The 19,328-nt window shown below is 45.4% G+C and overlaps 1 protein-coding gene across 6 annotated transcripts; it reads right to left on the bottom strand.

The window, feature by feature from the left end:
* Positions 1–99: 99 nt before the first annotated feature.
* On the bottom strand, positions 100–17,757 carry ZC3H11A (zinc finger CCCH-type containing 11A). Of its 6 annotated transcripts, none has more exons than XM_068995966.1 (18): positions 17,651–17,757; positions 13,836–15,737; positions 12,481–12,670; positions 12,165–12,284; positions 11,306–11,429; positions 10,775–10,972; positions 10,444–10,560; positions 9,879–9,959; positions 9,508–9,618; positions 9,127–9,189; positions 8,840–8,941; positions 8,563–8,628; positions 7,453–7,947; positions 5,714–5,787; positions 4,730–5,030; positions 3,898–4,055; positions 2,979–3,046; positions 100–1,309 (listed from the first exon to the last, which is right to left on the bottom strand). In XM_068995966.1, exons 3-18 carry the CDS (start codon positions 12,532–12,534, stop codon positions 1,039–1,041), a joined length of 2,403 nt encoding a protein of 800 aa, XP_068852067.1. In that variant the 5' UTR covers positions 12,535–12,670; positions 13,836–15,737; positions 17,651–17,757; the 3' UTR covers positions 100–1,038. The 6 variants fall into 6 exon arrangements, with proteins under 6 accessions (XP_068852067.1, XP_068852069.1, XP_068852068.1 ...); XM_068995968.1 differs by having other exon boundaries at positions 13,836–13,888; XM_068995967.1 differs by lacking the exon at positions 17,651–17,757 and having other exon boundaries at positions 13,836–13,888; positions 15,211–17,637.
* Positions 17,758–19,328: the final 1,571 nt, after the last annotated feature.

The following is a 19,328-nucleotide window of genomic DNA, read 5'->3' as shown; positions in this document are numbered from 1 at the left end:
TGCTCCTGGGTCTCGTTAATTGGTAATTAACGCTCTGGGTTGAATGCCATTCCTTCAACAAACCACGGCAAAGCAGAGGGATCTGCACAGACACGAGCGTGAGCAGCCTACCTTTAATCCCTTAAATACAATCATACAAATATAAAATGGAAGAATAAAATATTTACACAAAAAAAACCAAAAAAACAACAAAAAAACCAAAAACCCACGGGGATTCCATCAAATCCCATCTCCAGCGGGCTGGAAAAGAGGGAAACAGCTGGGGAAGGGGAGGGGGAGGGGGAGGGGAACCTTCCAGGTGCTTTTCCTCCCTCCCAAAAATGATTCCAGCTGGATGTGGAAGGCTCATTCCAGTCCTTCAGCAGGGGAGGGATCCTCGGAACCAGAGGCACTTGAAGCAATCCTCGCTTTCCCAAATTCCTGCAGGCAGCCAAGGGAATTTTTGGTTGCCCATCCCAGGATCCCCAGTGGCCAGCAGGAAAAAAAATTCCCCCTGGAAATTCCAAGTCAGGCTCACCCTGGCAGTGTTTGGTCCAAAATGCTGGCTCAGCTGCTCCCTCCCAGCCCGGTTCTCCCGAGTTGCCCTCGATTCCGAGTCCAAAGGCAGCATCCATCCATAAATTCCAGAGTTGACATAGTAACTCCAGGCTTTTTTGGGGATTCACTGTCCAGGGAATCCCAGCAGGGGGATGAGGGGGAGGTGGGAGCTTTGATCCCATACTGGGAGGGCTCTGGAGATGGGATCTGTGTCCTCCCAAGAGAATTCCAAGTGCTTTGTCCTCTGCTGTGTGGGAGGAGCCGCTGGCACAGCCTCGGGATCAACTGGGCCCCGCAATTTCGGGATAACTGAGTGCACATTCTGCCTATTCCTAACAATCCAACTGTGCTTCGAGCCAGGAAAAGCATCTCCTCCACGGATCCAACAACATTTACAGGATGTGGGGGAAGGAATTTTCCTTTTTTGGTGTTGTGTCTTTTTTTTGGGGTTTTTTTGTTTTTGTTTTTGTTTTTTTTTTTACCAACCCAACCCTGCCCATCTCAGCTGTCAATCATCTCCGAGAGTTCCAGCAGGAGATCATCCTCATCTTTCCCTGGATCCAGGTCGATTTCTGCTTCCAGTTTTCCTCCTGAGATCTCCCAGATGAGCTTCTCAAAGTCGTCCTCCACGGACAGGGGGGGTTTGGTGGAGCTGGCAGAGCTGAGGCGTCGCAGCTTCACTGGAACTTCCAGGGAGGAGGAGGAGGAGGAGGAGCCGGACACCTCTGACTGTGCCAGGGAATCTGCCTGGCTCCCCACGTGCAGCTTGGGGCTGGGAGAAACAGGGAAAGGGAAAAATCAGCGTGGGATGTTCCTTAGGTGGGGTTTACCAGGTGTTTGGGGTGGGTTTGGGAGGTTGGGATTAGAGTTTGGGAAGTTTAGGATGAGCTGGAGCAGTTGGGGGTTTGGGTATGAGGAGATAGAGGTGGAAGTTGGGGGGAGAAGGGGTGAGAAGAAAACCCAAAAAGTCATTGGGAAAAAAAAATCCCAGGAAGGCATTTAAAAGAGACTCCAAAAAGGCAATGGAATTCCAAAAGGGTGCTGAAGAGGAACCCCAAAAGTCACTGGAAAAAAACACCAAAAAGTCGCTGAGAAGAAACCCCAAAGGCACCGAAAAGAAACCCCAAAGGCACCGAAAAGAAACCCCAAAGTCACTGAAAAACACCCCAAAAAGTCACTGAAAATAAACCCTAAAGTCACTGGAAAACACCCCAAAAAGTCACCGAAAATAAACCCCAAAGTCACTGGAAAACGCCCCAAAAGTCACCAGATAAACTCCAAAGTCACTGAAAAAAACCTCCAAAAAGTCACTGAAAAGAAACCCCAAAGTCAATGAAAACAGACCCCAAAAAGTCACTGGCAAGAAATCCTAAAAAAAAATCTCTGAAAATAAACCTCAAAGTCACTAAAAAAAAAACCAAAAAAGTCACTGAAAAGAAACCCCAAAGTCCCTGAAAAAAGCTCCCAAAAAGTCACCAGAAAAGCTCCAAAGTCACTGAAAAAAAACCTCCAAAAGGTCACTGAAAAGAAACTGCAAAGTCACTGAAAAGAAACTGCAAAGTCACTGGAAAAAGCTCCCAAAAAGTCACTGAAACGAAACCCCAAAGGCACTGAAAACAACCCCCAAAAAGTCACCAAACCCCAAAGAGTCACTGGGAAGAAATCCTAAAAAAATCTCTGAAAAGAAACCTCAAAGTCACTGAAAAAAAACCCAAAAAAAGTCACTGAAAAAAACTGACAAAGTCACTGAAAAGAACCCCAAAAAGCCACTGAGAAGAAACCCCAAAGTCCCTGAAAAAAGCTCCCAAAAAGTCACTGAAAAGAAACCCCAAAGTCAATGAAAACAAACCCCAAAAAGTCACTGGGAAGAAAACCTACAAAAATCTCTGAAAAGGAACCTCAAAGTCCCTGAAAAAAAGTCACTAAAAAGAAACCCCAAAGCCCCTGAAAATAAACCCCAAAAAGTCACCAGAAAAGCTCCAAAGTCACTGAAAAAAAACCTCCAAAAAGTCACTGAAAAGAAACTGCAAAGTCACTGGAAAGAACCCCAAAAAGTCACTGAGAAAAACCCCCAAAAAAGTCACTGGAAAGAAACCCCAAAACGTCACCAAACCCCAAAGAGTCACTGGGAAGAAATCCTAAAAAAAATCTCTGAAAATAAACCTCAAAGTCACTGGAAAAAACCCCAAAAAGCCACTGAGAAGAAACCCCAAAGTCACTGAAAAAAAAACCAAAAAAGCCACTGAGAAGAAACCCCAAAGTCACTGAAAAAAAACCCCAAAAAGCCACTGAGAAGAAACCCCAAAGTCACCGAAAAAAAACCAAAAAAAGCCACTGAGGAGAAACCCCAAAGTCACTGAAAAAAAACCCAAAAAGCCACTGAGAAGAAACCCCGAAGTCCCTGAAAAAAAAACCCCAAAAGACTCTGGGATTGCTGTTACCTGCTCTGGGAATTTTCTCTCTGAGGGATGGAGCCTGGGTTGTCCTCTGGAGCAGCTGGAGCCACAGCCTGGGAAGGAAGAGGAGGAGAAAGAGCAGGATAATTTTTATAAATATATAAAAGAAACCCCCAAAGTCAATGAAAACAACCCCCCAAAAAGTCACCAAACCCCAAAAAGTCACTGGGAAGAAATCCTAAAAAAATCTCTGAAAAGAAACCTCAAAGTCACTGAAAAAAAAGTCACTGAGAAGAACCCCCAAAATCCCTGAAAATAAACCCTAAAAGTCACCATATAAAAATGCAATATTTTAGGAGATTCTTCCTTTGCTGCTTCACCAACATAGTGAACCCAGGGTATTCCTGAAATGAGGAATTTTCTGCCTTTTTGTTTTTCTTTTTTCTTTTTTTTTCCAGGAATTTTTTCCCTTTTAAGGGATGAAACCCTTCACAAATCCCAGCAGGGAACGAAGGAGATGCTTCCGAAGCAGGAACGTGCTGCTCCCCCCAACACTTTTGGGGGGAGGTTAAAAGACACCAGAGAGCTGGGGAGGTTCCAGTTTTCCAGGTTTTTTCCAGGTTTTTTCCCAGGTTTTTTTCAGGTTTTTCCCAGGTTTTTTTCAGGTTTTTCCCAGGTTTTTTCCAGGTTTTTTCCCAGGTTTTTTCCCAGGTTTTTTCCAGGTTTTTTCCAGGTTTTTTCCAGGTTTTTTCCCAGGTTTTTCCCAGGTTTTTTTCCCAGGTTTTTTCCCAGGTTTTTTTCCAGGTTTTTTTCCAGGTTTTTTTCCCAGGTTTTTTTCCCAGGTTTTTTTCCCAGGTTTTTTTCCAGGTTTTTTCCCAGGTTTTTTTCCAGGTTTTTTTCCAGGTTTTTTCCAGGTTTTTTCCCAGGTTTTTTCCCAGGTTTTTTCCCAGGAATTTGGCTTTACCTTGGCTGAGGGCTCCTTGGTGTCCCCGCTGGTGGCACTGAGGGGTTTCACTGCCACCACGGCCGGGGGGTGGCCCTCGGGACCCTTCCTCTTCAGGGGCTGCTTGGGGGAGGCCGTGGCTTTGCCATCCAGAGGCTTCAGGCACACCTTGGATTTGGCTGGAATGAAGGCAAGAGAGGAATGATCCAGCTCAGGGTGGAAAAAGCAAATCGGGTTTGCTTCATAATCCCAGAATTCCAGGATGGTTTGGGGCGGGAGGGAGTTTAAGGATCATCCAGTGTCACCCTGTGTGTTCCAGGGATGTTTTTCCCTATCTCAGGCTGCTCCAGGCCTGGCTTTGGGCACTCCCAGGGATGGGGCAGCCATGGATTCTCTGGGAATTCCAGCCCATTCCCTCCCCAACACCACAGGGAGGAATTGCATCCCAATATCCCACCCATCCCTGCCGTCTGGCAGTGGGAAGCCATTCCCTGTGTCCTGTCCCTCCATCCCAAGTCCCTCTCCAGCTCTCCTGGAGCTTCTTTATCTCCTGGAAAGGGCTCTGAAGTCTCTCTGGATCCTTCTCTTCCCCAGCCTGAACATTCCCAACATTCCCACCCTGTCTCCACAGGGAATGAGCTCCAATCCCTTCAGCAAATTCCTTCTCTGGATTTGCTCCAGATATTCCCAACCTTCCTTATCTGGTGGGAACTCCAGCATTCCCCATCTCCCCCTCCCTGCTGCCCACATTCCCTGGCATTCCAGGCTGGGAATGACCCTCACCCTGAGTTTTCCCACCAAAATCCCAAGCCCTTTTCCCACAACATTCCCTAAGGGAACACCCAACACCTACTTTTAGCTTTCCTCTCTGCCACCTGAGCTCCCTTTTTCCCTGGAGACGCTGCAGGATCCTTCTCTGGGTTTCCCACTCCGTCCTCCTGGAATTTCACCACTTTCCTCCTGCCCAGCTGATGAGCTGATCCCACAGCAGATTCGGGGCTCCCTGATCCTGGAATTTTCTCCTTGTTTTTCTCAGGTTTTTCAGCTGGAATTGGCCCTTTCTGGAGTTTCTCCTCCTGGCGCTGCTTCAGCTGACGTTTCTCCCACATGATTTCCTCCAGGCTCTTCACCTGAACTCCAGAATTCCCTGCATTCTGAGAGAGGGGAGGGGGGAAAAAAAAAGATCCCAGGAGGGTTATTAGGATAAAAATCTAGGGATAAAAAAATCTGTGGATTCATTAAGGAATTTTAGGGGGGGCAATCCCTCCAAAATGGTTCCATGGGGCACCGTGGAAATCCAATTTTTTTTTGGCATAAAATGAGATCCCTGCCATGAAAATGCAGTTTTAAAACTGCAATTCCCAAAAAAACCTCCAAGTTTTAATGGAGCAGGAGGCTCTGGCTGGAGCCTATCCAATGATTTCAGGGAATGTAAAGCCATCCAAGCTCCTCCTCCCCCCCAGAGCCTGATTTCCTCTGAAATTCCAATTTTTGGGATTAAAATATTCAGTTGGGGATTTTAAAAGTTTGCCAGGGGAAAAAAAATCACTGAAAACAAAAATATTTTCCCCACCTGTGGTTCTTATTCATTGTCAGGTATAATCAGATTAATGAATTCAAATTAAGTAGTTAATTAATCCTAAGGGAGGGGGGGGATGTGTTTTCTGGGAATTTTACTCATCAAACTGACAGCATTTAATCAATTCCCAAATGAGGAAAAGGGGGAAAAAGTAAAGAATAGGAAAGAAAATGTGACAAAATTATTTGGGAAATGTGTCCTTTTATGCCCAAATGGATCAGAATTTGAGGGTTTCATTCTAAATCTGTTCAGACTCACCTCAGCAGGTGCAGAGACCCCTTTGTTGGAAGGTTTGTTCAGCTCCACAATCATTTTTTCTTCTCTTCCAGGTGCTTTAAACCAAGGAAAACATAAAAAAATTGGTCCAGAGTAGAAATAAATAACCTTGGAGGAGGGTTTTATTTCCCTATTTTTAATAACAGGAAGCAATTCCTGCAGGATTTTCTCTCTCCCTCAGGCCCATCATCTCTTTTTCCATGGATTAAAGCATCTTAACAATGAGATTTTTAATGCCCTCGTGCTCAGGAGTTGATAAACCCTTCCCAAAAAATATTCCAAAGAGGAATGGAATGGATTCCAGCACAGGGAAGAGCCCACAGAGCCAGGCCAGAAAAAAGCAAGGTGGGAATGACACTACAAAGTTCCTCAAGGAGGGAATTTTCCAGTGGGAAATACACAAAACTCATGGAATTCATGGAGAATCCCGTGATCCTTTTAACTCTGGAGCCTGAAAGCTCCTCAAGAAATGAATTTTCCAGTGGAAAACACACAAAACTCATGGAATTCATGGAGAATCCCGTGATCCTTTTAACTCTGGAGCTTGAAAACTCAAGGAATGAATTTTCCAGTGGAAAACACAAGGAAGTTCATAGAATTCATGGAAAATCCTGTGATCCTTCTGACTCTGGAGCCTGAAAGTTCCTCAAGGAATGAATTTTCCAGTGGGAAACACACAAAAGTCATGGAATTCATGGAAAATCCCGTGATCCTTTTAACTCTGGAGCTTGAAAACTCAAGGAGTGAATTTTCCAGTGGAAAACACATGGAAATTCATGGAAAATCCCGTGATCCTTTTAACTCTGGAGCCTAAAAGCTCCTCAAGGAATGAATTTTCCAGTGGAAAACACAAGGAAGTTCATAGAATTCATGGAAAATCCTGTGATCCTTCTATCTCTGGAGCCTGAAAGCTCTGCAAGAAATGAATTTTCCAGGGGAAAACACACAAAACTCATGGAATTCATGGAGAATCCCATGATCCTTCTATCTCTGGAGCCTGAAAGCTCCTCAAGGAGTGAATTTTCCAGTGGAAAACACAAGGAAGTTCATGGAATTCACAGAGAATCCCGTGATGCTTCTGACTCTGGAGCCTGAAAGTTCCTCAAGGAATGAATTTTCCAGTGGAAAACACACAAAACTCATGGAATTCATGGAGAATCCCGTGATCCTTTTAACTCTGGAGCCTGAAAACTCAAGGAATGAATTTTCCAGTGGAAAACACACGGAAATTCATGGAAAATCCTGTGATCCTTCGAACTCTGGAGCCTGAAAGCTCCTCAAGGAATGAATTTTCCAGGGGAAAACACAAGGAAGTTCATAGAATTCATGGAAAATCCCGTGATCCTTCTGACTCTGGAGCCTGAAAGATCTGCAAGAAATGAATTTTCCAGGGGAAAACACACAAAACTCATGGAATTCATGGAGAATCCCGTGATCCTTTTAACTCTGGAGCCTGAAAACTCAAGGAATGAATTTTCCAGTGGAAAACACACGGAAATTCATGGAAAATCCCGTGATCCTTCGAACTCTGGAGCCTGAAAGCTCCTCAAGGAATGAATTTTCCAGTGGAAAACACACAAAACTCATGGAATTCATGGAAAATCCTGTGATCCTTCCAACTCTGGAGCCTGAAACTTTTCAAGCACCCACAGAAGGAAAACTCCAAGCGATTCCTGAGTCAATTGGGATTTGTTCCCAAGGGGAAGCAGCTCCCTCCTCACCTATGACCTTGGTGACCCGGAGCAGTTTCCTGCCCCTCAGGGCTGGCTCGGGCTGGGCAGGAGGAGCAGGAACGTTCTCCCCACTCTGCTGCATCCTCAGGGCTTTCTCCCTCTTGATCTCCTCCAAGGTTTTGATCCGCACTTCTCCGGCTGCTTTGGCTCTTCCCGGCTCTGCCAGCTGCACCCTTCCCACCACAGCTGGGGCAGGAATGTTCTGTTTTCCAGGATCAGCCTCAGCTTTGGCTTTGCTGGGGAATTCTTCGGGTTTTTCCTTCTCTTCTCCCAGCCTCTTGTGGTTTTTCTCTGCCAGGGCTCCCGCCAGGGATTTGATGCGGATGGCCGGGGAGGATCTGGCTCCGGGGTTGGGATCTTCTGTTTTCCTGCCTTCTCCTGGGATTTTGGCTGGGGGTTCCCCTCGCCTCTGGTTGGCTCTTTCCAGACGGATTTCCTCCAGGGTTTTCACCCGGATCTCCTCGATGGGCTTGGCAGCTTTGTCTGTATTCAGTAAAATCAAAGCCGGCGAGAAGCGGCAGTTAAAGGGAGTCCAAGGATTTTGGGAAAAGTCTCCAAAATTTCTCCCAGCACCGAGGGAATTTGGGATTGAGGGCTCTCAGTGTAGCTTGGGACAGGAGGGTTTGGGTGGGAAGGACCTTAAGGTCCTTAAGGGACACCTTTCACTATCCCAGGGTGCTCCAAGCTGGCCTTGGACACTGCCAGGAATCCACAGGCAGCCACAGCTTCTCTGGGAATTCCATCCCAGCTCCTCCCCACCCTCCCAGGGAACAATTCCATCCCAATATCCCATCTAAACCTATTCCCCATCAGTGTAAAGCCATTCCCCTTGTCCTGGCACTCCATGCCTTGGAAATATTCCCTCCCCACCTTTCCTGCAGGCTCCCTTCAGGCCACAATGAGATCACCCCAAAACTTCTCCTCTCCAGGATGAACAATCCCAATTCCCTTAACAATAAACTTCTCTCCCTCCTTTAAACCACTTGGATTTGGAAAAGCAGAGCCAGTTATCCTTTAAAATTAACAATTTAAGGTTGCATGGGAGTTCTTGGGAAGAGAAAAAAAAAAGGGAAGGAATATTCCAAATCCAATTTTTACCTGTCTCTGTGCTGCTCTGCTCAGAGGGCAGCCCCAGCCTCTCCTTCAGGGACTTCAGGACTTGAACTAAAAAAAAAAACAAACCAGGAAAAGTTAAAAAAGTGGCAGAAATCCCAATTTTGTGTGGGAAACGAGACAGGAGAGAACCTCAGCAGGATTCAGAGGGAGCCCTCAAACCAAGGTGCAAAAAGAACCGTGAGGAGAAAGGAGGAACAGAAAATCCCAACAGAAAACCTGGAGAGAAATTCCAGGTGGGAAATCCAGGAGTGTTTGGTACCTGTGCCTCTCTTTGGGGCCTTGTCAGCATTTCCCTGCAGCTCTGCCTTCCTCCCCAGCCTGTCAGCAACGTTCCTCCTCAGGGGAAGGAAAGTTTTCCCAGCTTCAGAAAGACACAAAATGAGAAATTCTTTCAGAATTATTCCTCTGCTGGAGGGTTTAAGAACAAACCCCCAGGAATCTGAATCCTCCCAGGTCGATTTTTTTTTCTTTTTTTAATATTTGTGGTGTTTGGTTGCTAAGAGAATTTGCTGTTTCTGCTGTCAATACTTCACAAAAAGCTCTCACCCGTGAGGGTTTTCCTTTTTCCCAGTCTGTCAGGAAGATTCAGCTGGATCACAGGGTCCTCCCCTAAAATAAAGAAGGATCTCTTCAGTGCACAGAAAAGCAGGAAAAGCATCATCCCAATTCCAGCTCTTATCCCAAAAAATGACATTTTCTGGCAGCCAAACCACTGAAAGAAGGACTGGGAGGAGAAATGGTTTCAGTGATAAAACTTCCTGAGCTTTAATTCCAAACAAATCCAGCACCTACGAATTCCAAACTTTTCCAACACAACCATTTGGAAATTCAAATCAGGAAAAGGCAGCACCACATGTGTGAATTATCCTAATGATCAATAATTTGGGTTAGGAGCCATGGAATGGGAATTTTGGGATTTGGGATTACCTTCCTTTGAGGAGAGGGTCACAGTTCTCAGCACGGTCCGGACGTTTTCCTTCTCTGGCACGGGAATGCTCCGGGCTTGGAGGGGATCCACAGCCACTCCTGAAGGACCTTCTGCATGGAAAAACATGGAAAAATCAGGATATTTAGCAATTTCCCTTGGATTTGCCCTTGGAATTCCAAGCAGGACTGGGAAAACAGGCCAGAGTAAGCCCCCCCTCAAAAAACATGGAAGGCTGTCCCTGCAGGAGCTCCCGAGAGTGCCAAAAAAATTCCTTCTCTTGCAAATTATCCAAGGAAAATCAGGATTAAAGCCAAGGATGAATAGAAGGCAGACGGATAAGAAAGGAGGGATATTAAGGATATTAACTCACCACCTTGTTTTTTGGCTTTTTCCTTGAGTTTCTTCAGTTTGATCTCTTCCAGGGTTTTTATCCCGAAATTTAAGTCGTCATCTGGAAGCAGAGAATAATTCAGGAACTTGAGGTCAATTCTTCCCAAAGTATTTGGGATAAACCCTGTCAACACTCCCCAGCAGTTAAAAATCCCCAGAACAGTTGGGATTTTGGAAAACTGACACCTTTTTTTCACCCTCCAGGGGAAAATCCTCACTTTTAAGCACTAATTCATGGAGAGGGATTAAAGATTCCTTTATCACTTGGATATGGATTTCCAGAGTGCCTGAAGGGACATCTGCAGACATCTAAACTCCATTTAAACTCTTTAAACTCCACTTAAACTCTTTAAACTCCACTTAAACTCTATTTTGTCCCACAAAACCAAGCCAGAAGGATTTTCCCTGCTTGGGGAACACGATCAGGTGGGAATGAACTCCCGGATTCCATTCAGCATCCCTGAGTTCTGTTGTATTTTATGAATATTTGGCTTTTCATTGTCCAATTCTCCTCCCAATCCCTCCTCCTGCAGCTCTTGGAATACCTTGCTTTGCACTGGAATTGGATTTCCTGGTGGAAATCACCCTCAGCCCATTGTGGGTTTCTGTGGTTGGTGGCTGGACTGGGGTTTTGGTTTCTTCTCCTTCTTCAGAAAGCTGGTCTGGAAGGGAAAATGAAACCCCAAATTAATTCATTTCTGGAGCAGGGATTTAGCCAAGATTTTTCATTTTCAGATAGTTCATCCAATATTTCAATCCATAAAAACATTCAGGAGGCTCTTCTCTATGGCTTAAACCACTGCAAAATCCACAAATTTTGTGCTTTCTGTTTTGATTTAAAGCAGGAACATTCTAAAGAATTCCAAGATTTCTCACCATCATCATCTTCATCATCATCTGCAGCGTTGATGACGACTGGGGGATGGGTGGGACTCGGGACATTCTCGGAGTTTTCCACTTTCATCACCCCCCTGAGCTGTGGGGAAGGGTTGGACTGCACAGAGAGTTTGTTCTGCTGCATCTGCACCATCTTCACCTCGTCCTCAGCAGCCTCGGGGGGACTTGGAAGAGTGGCTGGAACAGCAAAATCAAACCTGACTCAGGAATTCCAAACTTTGACCCCAAACGTTGCAGATGTGATAAGAAAACACGCCCAGATTTGGTTCCTTATTCCCCAGCCAGAAAGGGATGAAAGGAGAAGGGAGGAAAGGAACTTTGCAAAGCAAAATTCACAAAGCACAGAGCAGCATAAAAATTCCAAACTCCGAATTTCCCTCCATTCCCGTGCCTGCAAAACCTCTCCTTCAGCCATAAACCACCAGCTCCTTGAGCCTCCACATCATTTTAAGGAATATCCACCATTAATTCATGAATATTTCAAGGAGAAAGGAGGTGGAAAAAACTCACTTTTGCTCGGGGGTAGGAAGAGCCCGTCCACGTAACGTCCCTTGGTGTGGTGGAAAGCACAGTTGTGCTTCTGGCAGCCTCCTGGCTGGTTCTCCCAGTAACAAGCGATCTCACTCCTCTTTTTCTGAGGGGAAAAATCACAAATCCAAGCTCAGGGAATTCTCCCTCGGATCTGCAAACAGACTCAGGTTCCCAACAGGCCACAGGGAAGGGGTGAAATGGCATTGCAGAGGGCAGCTTCTCACTGGAAGTGTTTTAGGGTTTAGAAAGGAGGTTTTCTAGGCTGGAAAAACTGGGTGTTATCTGGATTTGCTTTGCTGTTGTTCAGGTGGAGAAGACAGGAGGCTGCCACACAGAAATTCAGGATTAAATTAATGCAAAATCCAAAAGAATGGGATTATTCACAGGGAAATGTTTCAATGTTCAGATTTCAACTGCTGGTGAAATCAACCTGAATTTATCTTTCAGAGCTTTAGCTCCTTCCCATCTTTTTTCTGTACAATTCCAAGAGCTCAGGATAAAGTTTTGTGGAGAAACTCAAGGCAGAAGAGCCCTGACAGGGCCATTTTCCAGCTCTCAGGAATAACCTGTTTCCCACCCCATTTAAGCAGCAGGATCCACATGGTCGCTCTGGCAAAAATTTTGGGAATAACAGCACTTCCCACCAACATTTCCTGCCGGGAAACACCTTAAAAATGGATTTTTAAAATTTTTTTTTCCCCCTCCCTCCTAGCAACCAAAATCCCTCTAAACCTCTGACGGAAAAGCACATTTACCCCCTCCCCACCCCTCTCAAAATCCCTGGGAAGTGCTGTCGAGGTTTTGGGATGAGGAGAGGTTATTTTTAGGGAACACTCACGTCGATTTCCATGTGCCTGAACCTGCAGACATTCCTGAAGCACCGCCCCTCCTGCCACAGGGTGCAGACGGTCTCGCTTCCCAGGGCGGCTTCACAGTGGCGGAAGGCACAGCTGTCTCCCTGAAATCCACAGGAAAATCAGCACCAAAACCAGGGATGGGAAAAGCAGACAGCTTTAAAAACTCCTTTTTAGGGCTGGGAGTGGAGGAATGAATGAATGAATGAATGAAGAGGAATTTGTTTCATCGTATTCCTGGCTTGAGAAGTTGGAGAAGGGAAGAAAAGAATTGCAAAAGGGAATTAGATCCAGCCTCACCTTGTTGCACGTGGAATAGAAGAAGAAGTAGCAGTCGTCTCCGTGGTTGGACATGCTGCAGAAATCCTTGGAAAAGCTCAGGGTTTTGCTCTCAGGGTCTTCCTCCAGCCTGGGTAAGAATTGGCTTCGCTTCCTGGCACTCAAAGGCTTCTCCTGGTTTAGCAGTGAAAGCTTCTTTTTAAAAGTAACCCTAAAAGAAAGGGATCATTCATAAAAATGATTGGTTTTGTAGTTGTTTCCTATTTATCAAATTCATCTTTGGAGGGAGGTAATGACTGGAAATCAGCTGGGCACAAAAACGAAGCCCAATTTGTCTGAAATTGTGTTTTTAAAATGAAGTCGTTTGGGAAATGCAGAGATTTTTGGTCAGATTTGTCCAAAACTGCAGGAATTTTGTCTGCACAAATTCGATGCCGTGACCTCAATAACAGCTGCGTGTCTTGAGGCAGGAAAAACTTAGGGTGTGACCCAAAATAGAGCCACTTCTCCAAAAATTGGGTGTCATTCTGAGTTATCAATGATACAGGAATATTTTATTATTATCATCTATTATTTCACATTTTACATTATTAATATCATCTATTATTTCCTACTTTAAATGAAACTTTAATTTTAGGGTGTGACCCAAAAGCAACCCAATTTCTTCAAAAACTGGGTGTAATTTGGAGTTCTCAGTAATATGATAACATTCTATTATTACCACATATCATTTCCTACTATATTATTAATGTATTATCTCCCATTTGAAATTAAACTTTAAGGTGTGACCCAAAAGTGACCCAATTTCTTCAAAAATTGGGTGTCATTCTGAGTTATCAATGACAGGATGATATTATACTATCACCTATTATTTCCCATTTGAAATTAAACTTTAATTCTAGGGTGTGACCCAATTTCTTCAAAAATTGGGTGCAATTTTGAGCCATCAATGATACCATAATATTGTGTTATTTTCACATCTTGTTTCACATTATATTATTAATATCACTTCTTATTTCCTGTTGGAAATTAAACTTTAATTTTAGGGTGTGACCCAAGCTAAAAAAAAAAAAAAAAAGATTGTTAATTTTGAGCTCTCAACAACATGACAATATTTGATTATTATCATGTATTATTCCACGTTCTATGATTAAGATAATCGATGATTTCCCATCTGAAATTAAACTTTAATCATTAGGTATTAATAATAATCATATCATAACATCACAGCTCAACACTGAGCCTTCACATCTTAACAATTAATTGGAAAGATCACCATTAATCGATTTTAACAGCTCACTGATCATTTCGATGGAATCCAAGTGCTCCATCCCAGATTTTTTCCCAATCCCAGAGGATTTTTGGGGCTCACCCACCTGGCCACGTTCAGCACAGGCTTTGATCTTCCCAGCCATGCAGTTCCCTTCTCCTGTAGGCCGAAGGAGTCCGTGAATGAATAACAAAGGGGCAGACAGAATTTTCCTCCTCACAATTCCAAGGGAACCTCTCAGCCAACAATTCCACAATTCCAAACTCTGAGGTGCTCTTAAAACAATCTGACAAACTAATGGAGGAATCAAGTCCATTGGAATACTGTCACATTGGAGACAGCCAGGGATATTTTAGCTCTTCCAAAAAAAAAAAAAAACCAAAAAATAAAAACCAAAAAGAACCATAAAAAAAGAACCAACAAAAAAAATTTTTAAAAAGCCCCAGCGCCTTTTTTTTTTTAAAGATGAACTCGGGATTCAAAGTGGCTGCAAAAATGAGGCTCCATCTTCCACAGCTGGGGAATTTCTAATTTTTTTTTTTAATTATTTTTTTTTTTTAATTATTTAATTCAGTAAGTTGCAATTTCGGGTCTTCCAAGATTTCTTCACCTATTAAGAAAACACAAAAACCTTCCCCCGTCTTTATGACCTGTACAGCAAAACCCACCCCCCCCAAATAATCGTGTGTATAAACCCACAAATGTGTTTATACACACCCCAAAAGAGGGAGGGATAGCAAAGTCAGGGAGAAAACCGGCAAAAATCAGCGATTTTAGCCCATTTCCCACATCAAACTGCAGGCAAAGTCTCTCATTTGGGAGAAAACTGGGCAGAAAAATGAGATTATTTCCGTAATTTTGGATGAGGTGAGGTCAAGGTGATGATTGGGAGAGGCAATGTGGGGACACACGGACAGCACGTGGGACAAACACATCCATCCACACCCATCCATGCCCCGGGAACGGCTCTGCCCTCATCAGGAATTGCATCCAAGGAAAAGCAGGGAGCAGCTCGGGGATGCAGCAAGCTTTGGGAAAAGCAGGGAGTTGCTTTGGGAGCGGCATGGCTGCACGGATTGGGAATCTGGATTGGGAATTAGTTGGGTTTTCCCATCAAATCTTACAATTTTGACATCGTGTGCTGTTCCCTAATCCATTTCTCCATCATTATCCAATGGTTTGGATCTGATTCAGCAGCTGCTTGGGTTTTTGGTGCCACCAAAAACTGGTTTTGTTGGGCATTTTTTGAATGTGAAATCACACATTTCTTGTGGATATTCTTATTTTAAAAAAATACCAGATTTTTAGGTTTCTTTTCCACACCTGCAACCAGACCAGCTAAAATCCAAATAAAAGTAAATTTAACCCCCTCTCACATTTCTGTGCAAAGGATTTCTGACTCTTTAGGGGAGGGGGGGGACAAAACTCAGTGAAATTGTTCTTTACAGGTTAAGAATAAATGCTTGGAACCTTTTACTCACACAAACACTAGTGAATTTTCCCAGGATTTTTTTTTTTTTTTGGCAGGGAATTTTCCCAAATCTAAAATAAAGAGAGGAAAAGTTGGGTTCTCATATTAGTGACTGAGTTGTGGGGTTTTTTTTTTTGACTGCTTGACAAAGGGAATAAAACAGGAATTAAGTGCAGGGTTTCCTCCCCTTCTTCCATCTCCACGGGGTTAATTCACTTTGGACCTTCAAAACCAGACTTTGGGTCATGGAGATTCCTGGCAATCTACTCCTAAAAATTCCTGGAGCTCCTTCTTGTGGAAGTTCAACGTTTTTCCAGGTGTTTTCCCAACGCTGTCGGGAGTTAAAATTAAATTTCAAGCCTGAATTCTTCAGTTTGCTCAAGCCAACACTTAAAATCCGTGGGAATTAGGGGCCATTCCTGGCTGAGAGCAGGAATTCAAACCCAAATCAGGAGGAATTCCCAGTCTGGAAGGTGGCATTTCCTTTCCTCAGGCAGTCAGACACACCTAAAATGCAACATTCCTACATCCACCACCCTGGGGGGAAAGAAAATCCCTTCAGATTTAATTCCTTTATAAACTACATCAGCATTTTGCCTTCCACGTTTTTCCCACATTCCTGTTCAGACTCTGAATTTTGTTTAAAGAGTGGGAATAAAGCAAAGCTTTAAAATAAACAACAACAGAAAAAAAAAAAACCCAACCAAAAAACCTCCCCCAAAAAACCCCTCAGAGTTCTAAACTCCATCAAGGTAATTTAATTATAAAAAAGGTTCATTAAAAACCTTTTTTTTTTTCTTTTTTCCTTTCATTTTAAACTGGTGTCAAGGTGGAAACCAAAAACAAAAAAGAAAATCCAAATAAAAATGAGTAACTCTGGTGCACCCAGCAGGTCTCGAATTAATTAAAATTAACGAGAATTTTAAACCCTTTCTTGTCCAGAACACATTTCAAATTTTGTAGTAGAATATTTTCAAACCAATTTTTTTGTAAAAAAAAAAAAATAAATCCAAATAAATAAAAAATGCAGTAGCTGAGGGTCAGGAAAAACCAGGCCAAAAAACCAACTTTATATTTTTGAAGGGAAAATACATAAAAACACCCGAGAGAAGCTTTCTTGAACCTCCCTGCGGGGAATTCTCGGGTTTAAAGTCCCCTGACTCCCCTGGAAAAGCCTCTTCCTGCTGCTCCATTTGTGCCTTTAATTCCTGACAACAACATTTGATGATTCACCCCCGTTTATCAGGAAGGAAGAGCACCAAGAATTACACATTTTAACTCCTTTCCAGCCATTTTTCCACTGTCCACCAGCTTTTCCTCCTCAAGGAATCAATCCCAAACTAAGGGAAGCTGCTACACCCACTCTTGGATAAGACAGGAATAATTGAAGAAAATAATTAAATAAAATAAACTCAATTTTTTTTTTTTTCGTATTTCTGAGCTCAACCCCAGGGCCTGGCAGCGATTTCCTGGGACAATTCCTCCTCTTCACTGAATGTTTTATTAAATCCCAAAGGGACTCGATTTCCCCTGGAAGCAGCCCCTTGGAAAGGCGTCATTGGAGCCGGGAAGTGACACCACCAGCAAGATTTCCCTGGAGAACTCCTGGACACATCCAGCAACACCTCCAGCCCACCTGCTCTGCTTCAGGTGTGCCCAAACTCAACCCCAAACCCCTTTATTCCCCAGGAGATCTCCTTTTATTGTATTTTTTTTTTTACAGCCAAATAAAGCCGGGTTTTATTTGGGAAGTGTGACGCTGAGTGCAATTCTAGGAATAACCTGGAGGCCCCACACACCGCAACAACAACAAAAAAAACCCTCCTTTTGGCGTTCCCACAACAAAAATCGACGGCAGAAAGCAGACACCTCTCAGCTCCAACCTTTAAAAAACAAGGAAACCCCAAAAACGTCACCCAATTGCGTTGTTTTAACAACCTACGGGAGGAATTCAGACCCGGTGCATCCAGAGTTACTCAGCTCATGAAGTTCTTTTTGGGGAATGAGGAGCAATTAGGTGACTACATTAGAAATGCCCCTCAGACGCGTTGCTACAACAGGAAGGAACGAGGTTTTACCTGAAAACAAGGAGATTTATAAAGCACCTGCGCTGGGATCGCAAATCTGAGGGGGCGGCCAAGCTCTGTGGAAAGGCCTCGGGCCTACCCCGGGCACGCAGCTCCCCCCTCCCCAAAGCCCCGCGGGCAGGAAACCCACCTCACCGCGGCTTTATTCCCACCTAATCCCGCTAATTCCACCTCACCCCGGGGGTCCCCTCACCGCCCCACTCCCGCTGTGGGGGGGAGAGCGCGGGGCGGGGGGGGACGCGCGGCCTGCGGGCCCTTGCCGGGGGGAGCCGGGGCCGAGCCAGGAGCCCCCCCACCCTCATCTCCCAACAACCGCCGCGGGGCTCCGAAGCGCTCTATTTACGGTCGATCAGGGAGTTTTACCGAGCCCCCGGCGGCCGCCGTGTCGCCGCCGCGCTGTCCCCGCGATCCGCCGGGGCCGCCGCCGCCGTGTCCCCGCTGCCCGGCTCAAAGATGGCGCCCGGCGCGCGCGCAGCCTCAGCGGGCCCGCGGCCAAGATGGCGGCCGGAAGTGGCTTCACCGCCGGCGGCTTCCGCCCGATGGGAAGAGAGAAAGCGGGCGGGCCCCGGAAACGGAGAGGGGGTGGTGCGGGCGGGCTGGTTTTTTTGTGTTTTTGCTTCCCCGCCGTTGGGAAAAACCTCAAAAAGCTTCAAAAAGCGGGCGAGGCTTTTCCCTGTGAAGCGAACAGGATCGTGTCCTTCCACCCTGCCCTGTGCCCACAGAATTTCGGTTGGAGGATCGCTGCAGGATCATCAACCTGTTCGCCATCCCCACCGTGTCACCCACAGCCCAGAGCACTGAGTGCCGCGTCCAGTCCTTCCTTGTCACCTCCAGGGATGGGGGGACCCCAAACCTCCCTGGGCAGCTCCTTCCAAAGCCTGGCCACCCTTTCCATGAGGAAATTCCCCCTGATGTCCCAAGAATGGTCCCCACTCCCTGCCAGAGCCCCCCTGCCCTCAGCCCCTCAGATGCCATCCCCTCCCTCACGCTCCTGAGGGGATGTGAATTCCCAACTGGAAGATATTTTGAGTTTTCCCCGGTTTTTTTGGCTTTTTTTTTTTTTTTTTTGGCATCCAGCCCAGATTATGTTCACCAAAAAAAAAAAAAGAAAATGAAAAAGAAAAAAAAGAGGAATTGTGGCTGTTGTGTTTATTGCGTTTATTTAAGAGCTGTGGACGGGGACGCCTCCCTGGGAAAGCAGGGAAGAGAAGAGGGTGATGCTGCACAACAAAGCTTTTATACCCCATTCCTGTCCCTTGGAATCAGCTCCAAGGATCAGCTTGGAGACGTTTTGGATTGAATTCTCTTCAGCCCAGTGGGATTTTCTCATCGCGGCCCTGGAGGTGTTAAAGACACAGAGAAGATGCTGCTTCTCCGTAAAAAACAGCTCCAGTGCAATCGATGCTTGGGAATGGGAGGATTTAAGTGGGAATGAGAGGATTTAAGTGGGAATGAGAGGATTTAAGTGGGAATGAGAGGATTTAAGGGTCTGGTTGCTTTTATTTCCCATTTTCCTTCTTTTCTGGACAAAACGCCTCTTTGGAGGCCAAAGACTCTCAGGTGTGGAAGCAGGACGTGGCTTGAAGCCGACCCCAAGGAGCTGGAGATCCCAACTCCACCAAGAATCACCTCAACAGCTCCACGTACGGCCCTGGGAATGGGAAAAGGAGGATCCCTGATCCAGGGCAGCTCCTCACAGCCCAGCAGCACCATTTTGGTGGCATTTGGCAGCAATTTGGGGACTTGGCGGCGGAAGAAGCAGCGACCGAGTGACAGAAACCCCGCGCCGAGGGGAGCTTGGGTTGGTTCGGATCCCCATCCCGCTTTTCCACCCCGTTCCTCGGGGAGGATTTGGGACAGATTCCCCGAGCTGCCGGACACACGGAGGACGGCACAGTTACACGTGGGCACATTTTATTCTCTGGATGCACTCGCGCATTGGTTCTGCTCGACAGCCAAAGCTTTATTGATTCCAAACCGTTCCCCTTCTCCCTCTTCGTTTTTGTTTTTCTGCTGCACCCCCTTTTCCCACCCCTCAACC

The sequence above is a fragment of the Aphelocoma coerulescens genome, chromosome 26, assembly GCF_041296385.1.
Source record: "Aphelocoma coerulescens isolate FSJ_1873_10779 chromosome 26, UR_Acoe_1.0, whole genome shotgun sequence".
Taxonomy (NCBI): Eukaryota; Metazoa; Chordata; class Aves; order Passeriformes; family Corvidae; genus Aphelocoma; species Aphelocoma coerulescens.
This window is presented reverse-complemented; position numbering and strand designations above follow the sequence as displayed.

Coding starts and splice junctions, on each gene's coding strand:
- ZC3H11A (XM_068995966.1), bottom strand. CDS start 12,534: ATGTCCAACCACGGAGACGACTGCTACTTCTTCTTCTATTCCACGTGC. Junction 10,973..11,305: donor CTTCCTACCCCCGAGCAAAA/GTGAGTTTTTTC, acceptor TTGCTGTTCCAG/CCACTCTTCCAAGTCCCCCC. Junction 1,310..2,978: donor AGAGAAAATTCCCAGAGCAG/GTAACAGCAATC, acceptor TGTTTCTCCCAG/CCCCAAGCTGCACGTGGGGA.